The sequence below is a fragment of the Cynocephalus volans genome, chromosome 2 (genome assembly GCF_027409185.1).
Source record: "Cynocephalus volans isolate mCynVol1 chromosome 2, mCynVol1.pri, whole genome shotgun sequence".
NCBI classification, from domain to species: domain Eukaryota; kingdom Metazoa; phylum Chordata; class Mammalia; order Dermoptera; family Cynocephalidae; genus Cynocephalus; species Cynocephalus volans.
In genome coordinates this window covers 48250852-48264243 of record NC_084461.1, presented here as the reverse complement: position 1 = coordinate 48264243, position 13392 = coordinate 48250852, and the positions used below count along the sequence as shown (strand labels likewise).

General features: G+C 38.6%; 1 protein-coding gene across 2 annotated transcripts; it reads left to right on the top strand.

The window, feature by feature from the left end:
- Window positions 1–3839: 3839 nt before the first annotated feature.
- ACTBL2 (actin beta like 2) lies at window positions 3840–4970 on the top strand. 2 transcript variants are annotated; one of them, XM_063086915.1, is made up of 2 exons: window positions 3840–3968; window positions 4095–4970. In XM_063086915.1, the coding sequence occupies exons 1-2, from the start codon at window positions 3840–3842 to the stop codon at window positions 4968–4970; spliced, it is 1005 nt and encodes a 334-aa protein (XP_062942985.1). The 2 variants fall into 2 exon arrangements, with proteins under 2 accessions (XP_062942985.1, XP_062942984.1); XM_063086914.1 differs by having other exon boundaries at window positions 3840–4970.
- Window positions 4971–13392: the final 8422 nt, after the last annotated feature.

Below are 13392 nucleotides of genomic sequence, written 5' to 3'. Positions count from 1 at the left end.
CCCTGACTTCACCTCATATTCTCTTAGGTGGTTTGATCATTAAGACTGTTATTTTGACCTGATTTTCTTGCTCTCAATTTTGCCGGTTTCACCTCTATAATCTGGTGGTTCCTGTCGTTGACTGGCTTCTACTCTTGGCCTGCTTCAGAGACCACCAGATTTACTCAATTACTCCAGACTTTAACCACAAAATAAATACACTTTTTAACTTTCAAAAAATAGATGAGTGTGTGATGAAAAAAAATCACACTACCTACCCATCCGTGTATCTGGTTATTAAGCACATTACAAATCTCTCCAAAAGAAGAAAACAATCGAAGGAGATTCTCAGAGCAATGAACACACTGGGAGAGGTAGACACTCATGCAAAACCCACCAGGAGCAGAAGGAGAGAGGATGTGGTGCACAGAGACAGACCCAGTGAGGACCAGGAGGAAGGTAGCGGCCTCCGTGTTCTAAATTGGATCCCTACAGTGGTGGTGAAAGGGGCCTCATTAAAATTGTCAGCCTCAGCAGTTTAGTTAAAAAGATGAGGGTACAGAGAGGAGATAATCACAAAGATTTCATGGGCCACGGGCAAGGAGTCCCTACTCAGATCTCCTGTACCCCAGAGAGAAAGCCACGTCCAGTTCTGGACCTCTCCCATCCTCACGGCTGCTGCACTCCAGACCCCTATTCGAAGCCTCCAAACCATTGCTGACTCTTGTGGAGGGACCTCGTTCCAAATACGTAACTGATTCTCTGGTTTCATTCAGGTTGGTGGGGGTGGTGCCTGGGACATTGCCTCTGCCAGGCACTGGCAGCCTCTGTCCCTCCTGCAAGATTCAGCCCAGGGACTGTCTTCACTGAGCCTGTCCTGCCCTCTCCCACGACCTCAGGCCCAGCGGCTCCTTGCTCCACCTTCACGTCTCCCTGTGTTCTCTCTCTCCCCACTTATTGCATTGTACTCCTGTCATCTGTGCATCTGTGTGGACAACTGGTGCAGCTCCTGCAGGGACCCTTCAGCTTATCCCTTCAAGCCAAGAGGCCACCTGTCAGCCTGTGGGAGGTGACTTTCACCCACAAGATGGTAAACCCTTTAAAAATAGGGGCTGTGTTTCATTCATCAATATGTCACCAGTGCCTGGCAGATGTTTAACAAATGTCTGTGAACTGAATGAATAAGTCTAATGTTACTTGACAAGGGTGAGATGACGAGGCACAGTGACATTGCTTCCAAGTCACCTCAGCTTGTTGTCTTCACATATAATGCCCATTGCTATGCATTACTCTAGTTTTGTACATTATTAGCATGATAGGCAACTTGGCAAAATGTAAAAGAAAATAATATTCTAGGTTTCCAGAAGTTAACCATAAAGGCTCCCATAGGTTTAGGTAACTAAATATTTGTAAATTCCAGTAAGTTATAAAGCCTGTCACTCCCAGCAATGGTACCCCTAACCCCAGCCCCCAGAGCCCAGTATTTTGTAAACCCATCTTCCTATGTTTCGCTCACATAAATTCCTACAACTTTTAAAAAATTTAGCCAGCCCAACAGATGAAATTTTTAAGTGGCTGTCGAATTATAATAAGTCCTTGTATTATTGGGAGTTAATTAAAAGAGCATATGCTTTTTTAAACAATATATAATTGATGAAAATTTCTCTTGGGAGACCAAAATTAAAACAGGCTAGAAGGTCTCCTAGCAAAATCACTCATTAGCCACACTCTCAAGGCCTCAGTTATACTATGGAAACTCAGTACAGACAGCCCTCGATTCAAGGCAATTCTAAGGACAGCACTCCAGTAAACCGAGGACCTAAGGCTGCACTTCATCCCATATGGGCTCCTCCACTGGCATTCCCCCTGACTTGGCTTCGTTATATATTCCAGACTGCAGCTTTCATAAATGGCAGTCTATGCTAGATGCAATGTGTATTTTATTTTCCATTTTGCAGGGTGTGCATGTTGTTTGTAATGGGATTTAAAAAAAAAACATTCTCAGAAACAGTATGCTATAGCAAAAAAATATTGTTTTAATTCAAAGCTTGGTTGTACTACATGAAAGGAAGTTTATAAAACCATTTGGTGTGAATGTTTGAGGGTCAGTTCTTTAACACTGTTAAGGGGGGAATTTGGTAGTTATAGAAAAAATTAAGAGAAAGGACAGTCCTGGGGGGAACCAAAGCAAAACCATGGATCTTCTGGTGAAACACACATTCTACCATGACTGCTTTTCACCATGAAGGTTTGGAAGGCACATTATAGCACCTGATAAACCCAGAGGAAAATAGTTCTGTATCAAGCTGTAGACAAAGAAGAGGGTTGGACACACAACTTTGTTTTACCATGACCCTCCAAGAGGCTTGCTGGGCAAAGAGACAGATAGTTCTCTTGGCTTTGAAATGGAGGGTGTATTTCTGTCCAGCAAAAAGGGGCTGCTGCTACCTTTTCCAAAGGGGGGCTTTATTGGACAAATGAATGGCTGAAATAAGAACCCACGTAAAGGTGATTTTGGAGAACTCAGATGTGGACATAAAAAGTAGCTTTGCTTTAGAACAACTGTCAGGGGAGATTATATCCTATTTACCTAAAACATATGGAGCAGAAGTAATGAGCTTTCTTAATTGTTTTGTCTATAACACCTCACTGCTGTCCTACATATTATCATGGTACCCATCTTACCAGGTTGCTATCTTTGTATATTAAACATAAAATCCAAACAAATTGTCCCAATGAAGAGATCGGGGTGCAATATATCTTAAAGTGAAAGGAAAGCTAATACTATTCCAATTGTGTAGATTTTAATAACTACAGAGAGATTTGATGTTATAATATATGCATCTTGAAGATCAAAATGTTTTAAAAATCAGTTCAAATATGTAATTTTCAAGTTTATCTTATCACACAATTTTGTTCATTGTTGTGTAACTCAAAACTTATTGCAAATAAATAAAATGTTTATAATCTGCAGTTTAACTAAGTCACATAAGATAGTTGGCATTCAGCCACTATACAGTCAACATGGACCCAATAAACCTAGTTCTGTAAACAATACCTAGGCGTAGTAAGTACTTAATAAAATTTGGCTATTAGAAATGTACATCAGAAAAGAAAATCGGCAGTGGTGGACTTTATTGATCACTCTATTGCTTTTACTTGATCTCTGATGGATTAGAAGTCTATTAAATATCTCTACATTCTGCAGGACACAAATGCATTATAATTACAGCTGTCAGGACACCCTTGGCTATTCATTATTTCCATTCATTAAAACAGTTTCTATCATGATGACATCTTGTGGGATTTAGGAATCTAATGGGAAAGAGATCCTGAAAAAGTGAAGTTTGCAGAGTCAGACCCCTCTTAAGAACAATTAAGAAAGAAAATTAAGGCTAGTTTGAGAAAATGGACCCTGAGGGTAAACTAAGGAGACAGTGGTCCCTCCAGCACTGTCACCACACTTGGCACTAGCTTCCTTTCATCTCGCTTTTATATCCCCCATTGCATTATCAGAGTTATCTAGAGACCTCACCAAGCAGTTTGACAGCCGTGTGTGGGTTGCCTAATTACAGTAACCTGAGATTTGGCCACTTGGTAGCCAATTTTCTCTTTATGAAGGAAGGTCTAATAATTATTTATATCATCATCATCATTATTAATACCTCAAAGGTGATGGGTTGGGATAGGACATGGGTGGGGCCAGTGTGTTCCTTTAAATACCTGTGGTCAGAGCACAGGCTCCCCTCTCCAAAGACAATTCTGGAGTGTTTTAGGCCTATTTATTCTCTCTCTTGCACACTGGAATTTACTCTGTATTTACCTTCTGTTCACCCCTCTGGAAGATTCCAGCCAGCGCCATGACTGATGATGAGCTGTCTGCCTTGGTAGTGGATAATGGGTCAGGTATGTGCAAGGCAGGGTTTGGTGGTGACGATGCCCCCAGGGCTGTTTTCCCTTCCATGGTAGGACGTCCCCGACATCAAGGGGTCATGGTAGGCATGGGCCAAAAGGACTGCTACGTGGGGGATGAGGCCCAGAGCAAGAGAGGCATCCTGACCCTGAAGTACCCCATTGAGCACGGAGTGGTCACCAACTGGGACGATATGGAGAAGATCTGGCATCACACATTCTACAATGAGCTCCGTGTAGCACCCGATGAGCATCCCATCCTCCTCACCGAGGCACCTCTCAATCCCAAGATCAACCGGGAAAAGATGACTCAGATCATGTTCGAGGCCTTCAACACACCTGCCATGTACGTGGCTATCCAGGCTGTGCTGTCCCTCTATGCCTCAGGACGGACCACAGGCATCGTCATGGATTCTGGGGATGGGGTCACTCACACTGTGCCCATCTATGAAGGTTACGCCCTGCCCCATGCCATTCTACGTCTGGATCTAGCAGGCCGAGACCTGACGGATTACCTCATGAAGATCCTGACAGAACGAGGCTATAACTTCACCACCACGGCCGAGCGAGAGATAGTGCGGGATGTCAAAGAGAAGCTGTGCTACGTGGCCCTGGACTTTGAGCAGGAAATGGTCAGTGCAGCTGCATCCTCCTCACTGGAAAGAAGCTACGAGCTTCCTGATGGGCAGGTGATCACTATTGGGAATGAGCGCTTTCGATGCCCCGAAGCCATTTTCCAGCCTGCCTTTCTGGGCATTGAGTCCAGTGGGATCCACGAGACAACCTTCAACTCTATCATGAAGTGTGATGTGGATATTCGCAAGGATCTGTATGCCAACACCGTGCTCTCTGGAGGCAGCACCATGTACCCAGGCATTGCCGACCGGATACAGAAGGAAATCGTAACCCTGGCACCCAGCACCATGAAAATCAAGATCATAGCCCCCCCAGAGCGGAAATATTCTGTCTGGATTGGGGGCTCCATTCTGGCCAGCCTGTCCACGTTCCAGCAGATGTGGATCAGTAAGCAGGAATACGACGAGGCCGGTCCTCCTATCGTTCACAGGAAATGCTTCTGAGTGGGCTTCCACGTCCATGGGTTCACGTTTTCCCTTTTTCTAGGTTATAGTGACGGTATTGCTTTTATCCACTTTCAGTAAAGTCAAGGTAAATAATCCATTCTTCCTAGTGTATAAACCAGCTCTCCACCCAAGTAACCTGGGATCTTGCCCAGCTGACCACATCCTGATCTCTATCAATTGAAGGAGAATTCTGGTACCAGACTCTATTTTCTTCCCCTATAAGGTTCAAAGAAATGTAGACCTGCTTAAATAAAAATAAGTGAAAAGGAGGAAAATCATGACAAATGTCATTTCAGGATGTGTAACTAGAATTTCCAAGCTATAAAACCTAGTTCTGGCTAAAATATTTAACAATAGCAGGCTGTACAAACCTGGGGGGAAAAAGTGTATGTATTTAGCAACCATGTCTTATTAGTTACGTATTTTTGTTTTGTTTATTTTTTTGTATAGCTATATTGAATTACCTTGGTCAATAATATTCCTAAATATATAAGTACCAGGGAAATAAAATATTGTGTCATAAAATATACTGATATATCTGGCTATGTGAACAGCTAACAATTTTTCTTCTTCCCAAAAGTCACTATTTTAGTAACTCCATATTTAAATTGTTTCCCTTATTAAATAAGAAACAGCCACCATTCCATTAATGTTGTTTATAAATCAACTAAATTTTCAGTTCCCAGTGGAGTTCTGCAGGTCAAACACATATTTTAATGTCTTACTTATTGAACCTCATCACACTTGTAAAACAGCAAAATGACAGATGATGCCTAATTTTTTAAATGGAGTGAGATATTGTAATATCAAATTAATATTACAATGCTACTGTTTGAAAAGATCATTTTGTTTCTATTTCTTAGCATAAGAACACATGTCTTGAATAATTTCTGTAGACCATGATTTTGGATATTTCTCTTATGCAATGATTTTACTGTGAGAAAACATAGCTATAGTATTTTGTAAATTAAAAATTTTAATACCATTGTAGTAATCCCAATTTTGTTCTTGGAGAGATTTTAGAATAATTCTGCTTTATTATGCCCAGTAACTAGCAATACTTCTTCATGAAGAGTGTCTCTGAGATATTAACATTTTAGAAAATATCAGGATATCTTCCTACAATGTCTAAAAATTTTTAATTAATCCAGTGGTGATTTATCGACCAATTTTAAGTATTAGTGAATTTATTTCAATTGATACTGTGATTTCTGATTATTTGGATTCCTGGGTTATTTGAACTTTTAGGGCTTTTTCTGAAACTTTGAAATATTTATTTGGGTTCCTTTTTAAGGCATTATCAGATTCTCGGGAGGGAAAACTTGTTGAGAAAACTTGTACTTGTGTTTTAAATCTCTAAACTGGAGTGAAGGCACTTTTTGCTTAAGATAAAACTTTTCAAATAATTTGATTATTCTTTATTTTCTTGGTCCGAGAATGTAATTTTTAAAATGTACTTAACCAAAATTAACCTCCAAAGGGAATTTCATAAGACTTGGAGTCTCCTTTCATTTAATTAAAATTGCTTCTTACTTGCATACTTGGATTTCCTGTTATTCCCCCTAGATTTTTCCCAAAGACCTTGAGAATGATCCAGAGAGAATCACGTTTTATACGTGTGGCCTATTCATTCACATGTTATCATTTTGCACCTGGTACATTTGACCATGTAAACATTAAAAAGCAAATTAAAATTTAAAAAAAAGAAAGATGGCTGGTCAGATAAGACTGGAAATTTTACTCTTAACCTCAATTAAAAAGTTGGGATTTAGTGGATAAACTGGTCTTAGGTAATTAGCAGGCAGAGATAATGGCAATAATAATAATAATAATAATAATAATAATAATAATAATAATATCTTGGATTTATTTGCTGCAATGTTTTCCATTTACAGAGTCAGTTGTTCTCACAAACATTCTTACCTACATTCTGAATTGCCAGAAAAAATATATCTGCCCACCCACAGAAAATGTATGGGACAGGTAAGATGAACTTCCAAGACAGTGAACTACAGAACCTGGCATTAGGTGAAAATATGAACCCCATAATGCAAACAGAAATTTAAACCTAGGTCCTGTGAATGTTCTCCTATTCATCAACACTGACTGACTGCTGGATGAGTTTAATGAAGAAACAGCCCATCTCACAACCTTATATTTTAGAATCAATGCCACATATTTAGGTAATACAATTGGCACATTATTCACCATTGGTTCGCCAGCCTGGCACATCATCTAAATTACTTGGAGAACTTCATATAAATATAGATTCCCTGGCCCTGGGCTCAGAATTCTGCCTTATTACTTCTAGGGTGAGGACTAGGAATCTAAATGTGCAGCCAACTAGAGGAATCAGTTTTAAAGAACTCAGAACCCAAAGCACCTTACAGACTGCAAAGGCAGGAAAGGACTGTGAACATCTGCCTCGTTCAGCCTGCTAAGAAGGACCAGCATCAAAGCAGCTTTCTCAGTTGACTTTCATACCATCGCGGGTAACTTTCACTCTCCCTCTGTGGTGCATCCTGAAAGCAATCTAAGGCTAAGGTTGTACCACAATCCTCCCCAAACTGTTACTTCCCAGTGACAGGTAAGATTTCTCTGAAAGCACACCTGATCAAACATCAACTCCTACACTCTTCTTCCCTAACATATAGATGTGCTTATTTTTCAACAGTGAGATAAAGTAGTCCTAGGATACAGGTTGGAGTGTATGCTAGATTCACAATTCACAATTCTGTGATACAGAAGGGCCTAGTAACAAGTATTACATTCTCCGGATAATAAGGATAATCTTTTGGGTGACAAGGATCTTACCACATTTATTCATATATTTCACAACTGTTAATTCAATGCCCTACACACCAGAATGTACTAGAGAAGTGTTTCAAGAACTTTGGGGAATTTATAATCTGGGAGTGGGGGGAAACTATGTACCGTGGAAAGCGGTACAATCCAAGGGTGGTTCACAGGTGAAACATAGTCCAAGGGGTTATGGTAACTCACATAAGGACTTTTCAAAGCCAGGGTGATCAAAGAGTGTTCACAGAGTAGATGGAATCACTGAATTAAGTTTTAAAGCACACACAAGTTGTATTGAACAAAAAAACTTTTTTTAGATGGCTCAAGCTCCATCATAATCATCATTATTGGAGTTGGTAGGGTGGTTAATTCTTACTTTGAATACTTCCATTGGACTTTACCAGAAACTTTAAAAAGAAAGAGCTCAACTTTTAAGGCTTAGTTCAAGTGTCACCTCTTCTATGGAGACTTTTCTAGCCTTCGATTGCCCTTTTCCAAGGAAAAGTGACAAGCTCCTCCTTTGTGCTCCTACTGTATCATTTACATGCATGTAACATGGTAAATACATTGCAAACACGTGTGCACACTCCCCACCCTCACACCAACAAGAGTGCCTGGAGGACAGAGACAGGGACAGTATTTCTCTATCTTTGAATCTTCCAGGATTTTCCTAGTGCCAGACACAGAGAATTAACTTAGAAACATGTTTTGAATTAACAAACTAGTGAATGTATGGATTCTGATGCACCTCATGAACGTCGCAGTCTGTATTGACTATTTCCTCCCACTCTGTTCTCGGCTTCTCGTCTGCTAGCATCTGCCTTTTTTGTGGGTATTGTCTTTCCTCTGAGGCATATTTTCTCTTTTTCCTTTCTTCTCTTCTCTTTCCTTTTCCATTCACTTCTCCCAGTCTTCTCAACATGCAGAGCTGGATTTTGATAGTCTTTTTCTTGTCAATAAAAGTGTTTCATAATTTTGATTAGTCAAAGGATCAATCAACCTCATCTGTTGCAGTATGTACTAGCTATGTGGCTGCCAAAATTTAGAAGAAAGAAAGGGGGAAGACAGAGAGAAGAAATAAATCTTTCACTGAGTACAATAGCATATTCAGCTCTTCTAATCTATTTGCATTCTTGCTGATATTCTTCTCTTTTTTCTAAACCCCCGATTGCTTCAGACTTGAGAGGTATCTGACTCCTTAATAACTCAGATATTATGATATCTTGAAAAGTGTGCTTTTCTGGTAACTATCCACAGCCTTCTTCCAGAGTTTACAAAAGTTTCCTTTCAAAAACTGTTTGAAGTCAGAAACTAAGCATGTGGTTTGCCCAGTACTGCTTCCAGATGTTGATAAATACAGTTGGAATGTCTTTAGAGATATGTATGTATATATCAGTAGAGAGACTACTCATTAGAATTAATTGATACTTCAAGACTTCCTTTTAAATATGAAAGGAACTGTCTAAACTATAACTCATTTTTTTAAAGCTAATGCCATAAGTAATGAATACTCTAGAGTCTCCTTGAGTTGCCTGCCTTGTTTTTCATCCTATTCCAAATCTGATGTCCTAACCACCTTATAATTTTAGGTTCAGTTAAATCTACTCAACAGATGTGCCAGTATGATATGATGACAGATATTTTATCTAGACAACACCCTAACACTGCTTGAAAAAATGGAAAATCTTATTTAATTGGCTATTTGACAATATATATAAGTTAAAAGCCAAGATATTCTCTCTGATTTGGGAATGAGACATTTGTAGTCATACACATAAAAAAAATGGCACAGTGTTTGATAAGAAGGAGTAGATACACAGACCAGCAAGAAGGAATAAAGTTTCTGCTCATATCCCCTTTGTGGAATCTGGTGGTAAAAAAAAAAAAAAAGCTTTTCCGAGCTATTTTATAGGTTGAGGGTGAACCGAGAAAGCCAGACATGAACATGGCATTTTAACTTCATGGCTCCTTCCCTCCACACTGCATATTCTCTGGAACCCACTCAGAATGTCCCCAAATGTCAGCCCTCTTCTTATAATAGGAAATTGTAGCCATTCGACGTCGTTTGTTTTTTCCATCCTTAGCTGTTGAGGAAAAACCAGCCTCACCAATGAAGACAAAGTTGTGTTCATTAATGGAAATGCTGGGATCTTCTTGAGCAGTCCACAGTGTTTATGGCTCATAAATGGAAGTTTTACACAGAAATGTAAGCTTTTTATAAATCTTGAGTTACTCTGGTAATTTAAGAGTGTAGGGATCTTCAAAAAGTTCGTGAAAAGATTTGTATTATCTTTTTATTCTGTTTTCCATGAACTTTTTGAAGCACATTCTTATGTGAAATCAACAATTTCTAGATAATGAATTGGTAAAATGCCAGAAGAAATATCGAAATATAGACATGCCCGTGTTGGTCATAAAAATGGCATTCATTCAATGATGATAATCAAAAACATTACCATATTTGGTTAAATAGTCAATTTTATCAAAATGGAAGAAATTATCTGCAGTAAAATAAAGACAAAATATACAATTTTAAAATTTTGGCAGACTCGGGGAAACAAAAGTTGGAGCAGAGAAAGGAATTTATATCAATGAAGAAGAAAGACATGGTAAAATACCAATCAAAAAGAACATTCTTCCCCTTTACCTCATCTCAGTCCTACTTATTAGTAGCAGATCTCAGTGCTGCCACTGTTAGTGTTTGACAATAGGTATGCCACTAAGTGATGTGACAAATCAACCAAAATTATGAATAATAAAAAATGAAATTATCAAGTCTCTATGGTACTGTGAAGTATGAATCAACAAGGTTTTGTGGCCAATTGGATTTTAGAGAGAAGGAGGAAAGGGGGAGAAGGATATTAGACTATAAATGATACCCGTAGCCAAGCTCAAACCATCCACAATTTGAGTACTCATTACTTCCACGTTTGAGTCTCCATGGCCAAAATCTGTAGCCAGTCAGCTAGACTGCTCCTCAAACACTGGCCCCACAAAGGGACTCTTGCCATTCACAGAATCAGCTAGGCAGGATGGGGATAGTAGACAATGATTGCCTCATTTTGGTTTTTGTCTTGATTTTTAGCTAACCAGCAACTGAATCCTCTCTTTATTTAGCAATAATTCTCTGTTTGTGAACTTCAGTGGGAGGCAAAATCCAGGCTTGTACTCATTCACTAGCAGCTAAAACTTCGGCTAAGCCTATGAGATGCTCTATTCTGAGATTTGTGACACTTAGAACCTGAGAAAGTGATGAAAATATGCAAGAACTGTTGAGAAATTATTCACGGATTCAGTGGCACAGGGAGCCCATCAATGGCTATGGCATTGTTCAGTGGTAATCCCAACCAGACTATTGCTTTGACATGACTTCAACTAATTTTCTTATTTTCTAGACTCTTCCTTTTGTTTCTGTCCATTTTTCAAGAATGGAATCTTTGAACTGCTAAACACCCCTCAAAAATTTCCCTTCTGGCTTAAGCTATCTAAAGGCAGTTTCTGCTGCATGCCATCAAGCATGCTGACGGAAACATATTTTGTTTTGGTTTTTGTTTTATTGAAACATAATTGATGGTACATATCTGTGCGGTACAGCACTGAATATCAATACCTGTATGCTACATGTGATGCTTAAATCAGGATAATTATTATATTCAACACTACACAAAGTAATCATTTTTTGTGGCCCTTTTCCAGTTTCTCACTAATGCACCCCCTCCTTCCCACCTCTGTAACCTCACTTCTGCTCTCCCCTTTTGAAAGTTCAATGTATTATTATGATTGTAGTTTCCTTCTTTTTTCTTTTTTTTATGTATTTTGTTTATTTTTCTAGCTCCCACTTATGAATGCGGACATGTCTCTTTCTGTGCCTGGCTTATTTCACTTAACATAATTTTCTCTAAGTTCATCCATGTTGCTGCAAATGGCAGAATTTCATTCTTTTTTTATGGAAGAGTGGCATTGCATTGAGTATATATCACATTTTCCTTATCCAGTCATCTGTCAATGGACATTTAGGTTGGTTTCAACTCTTGGCTATTATAAATAGAGCTGTGATAAACATGGGAGGACAGGTATTGCTTGACCTAATGATTTCCCTTCCTTTAGGTATATATACCCAGCAGTGGGATTGTTGGGTCATATGGTAGTTCTATCTGTAGTTCTTTAAGGAAGCTCCATACTGTTTTCCATAATGACTGCACTAATTGATGACAGTCCCACCAACAGTGTAGGAGGGTTCCCTTTCATCTGCATCCTCACCAGCATTTGTTATTCTTTCTTTTTGATAATAGCCAGTATAACTGGGGTGACATAATATCTAAGTGTGGTTTTGATTTGCATTTCCCTGATGCTGAGTGATGTTGAGCATTTTTTCTTGTGTCTCTTGGCCATTTGTATATCTTCCTTTGAAAAAGTCCTCTTCAGCTCCTTTGCTCACTTTTTAATTGAGTTATCTGTTTTTCTTTTTACTATTAAGTTGTTGGAGTTCCTTCTATAACAAAAAATTTCTTGAAACTGATGAAAAAAAGACATATTCATATAAAAAAAAAGACATCATCATATCAAAACCTGTGGCATAGAGCAAAAGCAGTGCTAAGAGAGAAGTTTATTGCAATAAATGCTAATATCAAAATAATAGAAAGATTTCAAATAAACAACCTTACACTTTACCTCAAAGAACTAAAAAAATAAGAACAATCCAATCTCAAAATTAACAGATGGAAAGAAATAATTAAGAACAGAGCAGAACTAAATGAAATAGAGACTCAAAAATGATACAAAAGATCAACAAAACAAAAAGTTGGTTTTTTGAGGAGATAAACAAAACAGACATACCATTAGTGGGGTTAACAAAAAAAAGAAGAGAGAAATCCAAATTACAAAAATCAGAAATGAAAAAGGAGACACTGTAACTGATACCTCAGAGATACAAAGGATCGTTAGACTATTATAAACAACTATATGCCAACAACTTTGAAAACCTGGTGGAAATGGACAAATTTCTGGACACATGCAAATGATCAAGACTGAACAAAGAAGAAATAGAAAACCTGAACAGACCAATAACAAGCAATGAGATTAAAGCAGTAATCAGCAGTCTCCCAACAAAGAAAAGCCCAGGACTGGATGGCTTTACGGCTGAATTCTACCAAACTGTTAAAGAGGAATTAATATCAATTCTCTTCAAACTATTCCAAAAAATTGAAATAGAGACCATGCTCCCAAACTCATTCTATGATGCCAGCATCACCTTGATACTAAAACCAGACAAAGATACAACAGAAAAAGAAAACTACAGACCAATATCTTTGATGAACATAGATGCAAAAATTGTCAATAAAATACTAGCATTCAGAATGCAGCAACTCATCAAAAAAAATATACACCATGATCAAGTAGGATTCATCCCACAGATGGAAGGATGGTTCAACAAATGTAAGTCAATTAATATGATACACCACACCAACAAAATCAAGGACAAAATCTGTATGCTTATCTCAATAGATGCAGAAAAAGCATTTGACAAAATTTAATACCCCTTCATGATAAAGACTCAGCAAGGGAGCAGGGAGAGGGAGGGAGGAAAAGGAGAAATTGGTAAGGGACACAAAAATCAACT

Coding starts and splice junctions, on each gene's coding strand:
- ACTBL2 (XM_063086914.1), top strand. CDS start 3,840: ATGACTGATGATGAGCTGTCTGCCTTGGTAGTGGATAATGGGTCAGGT.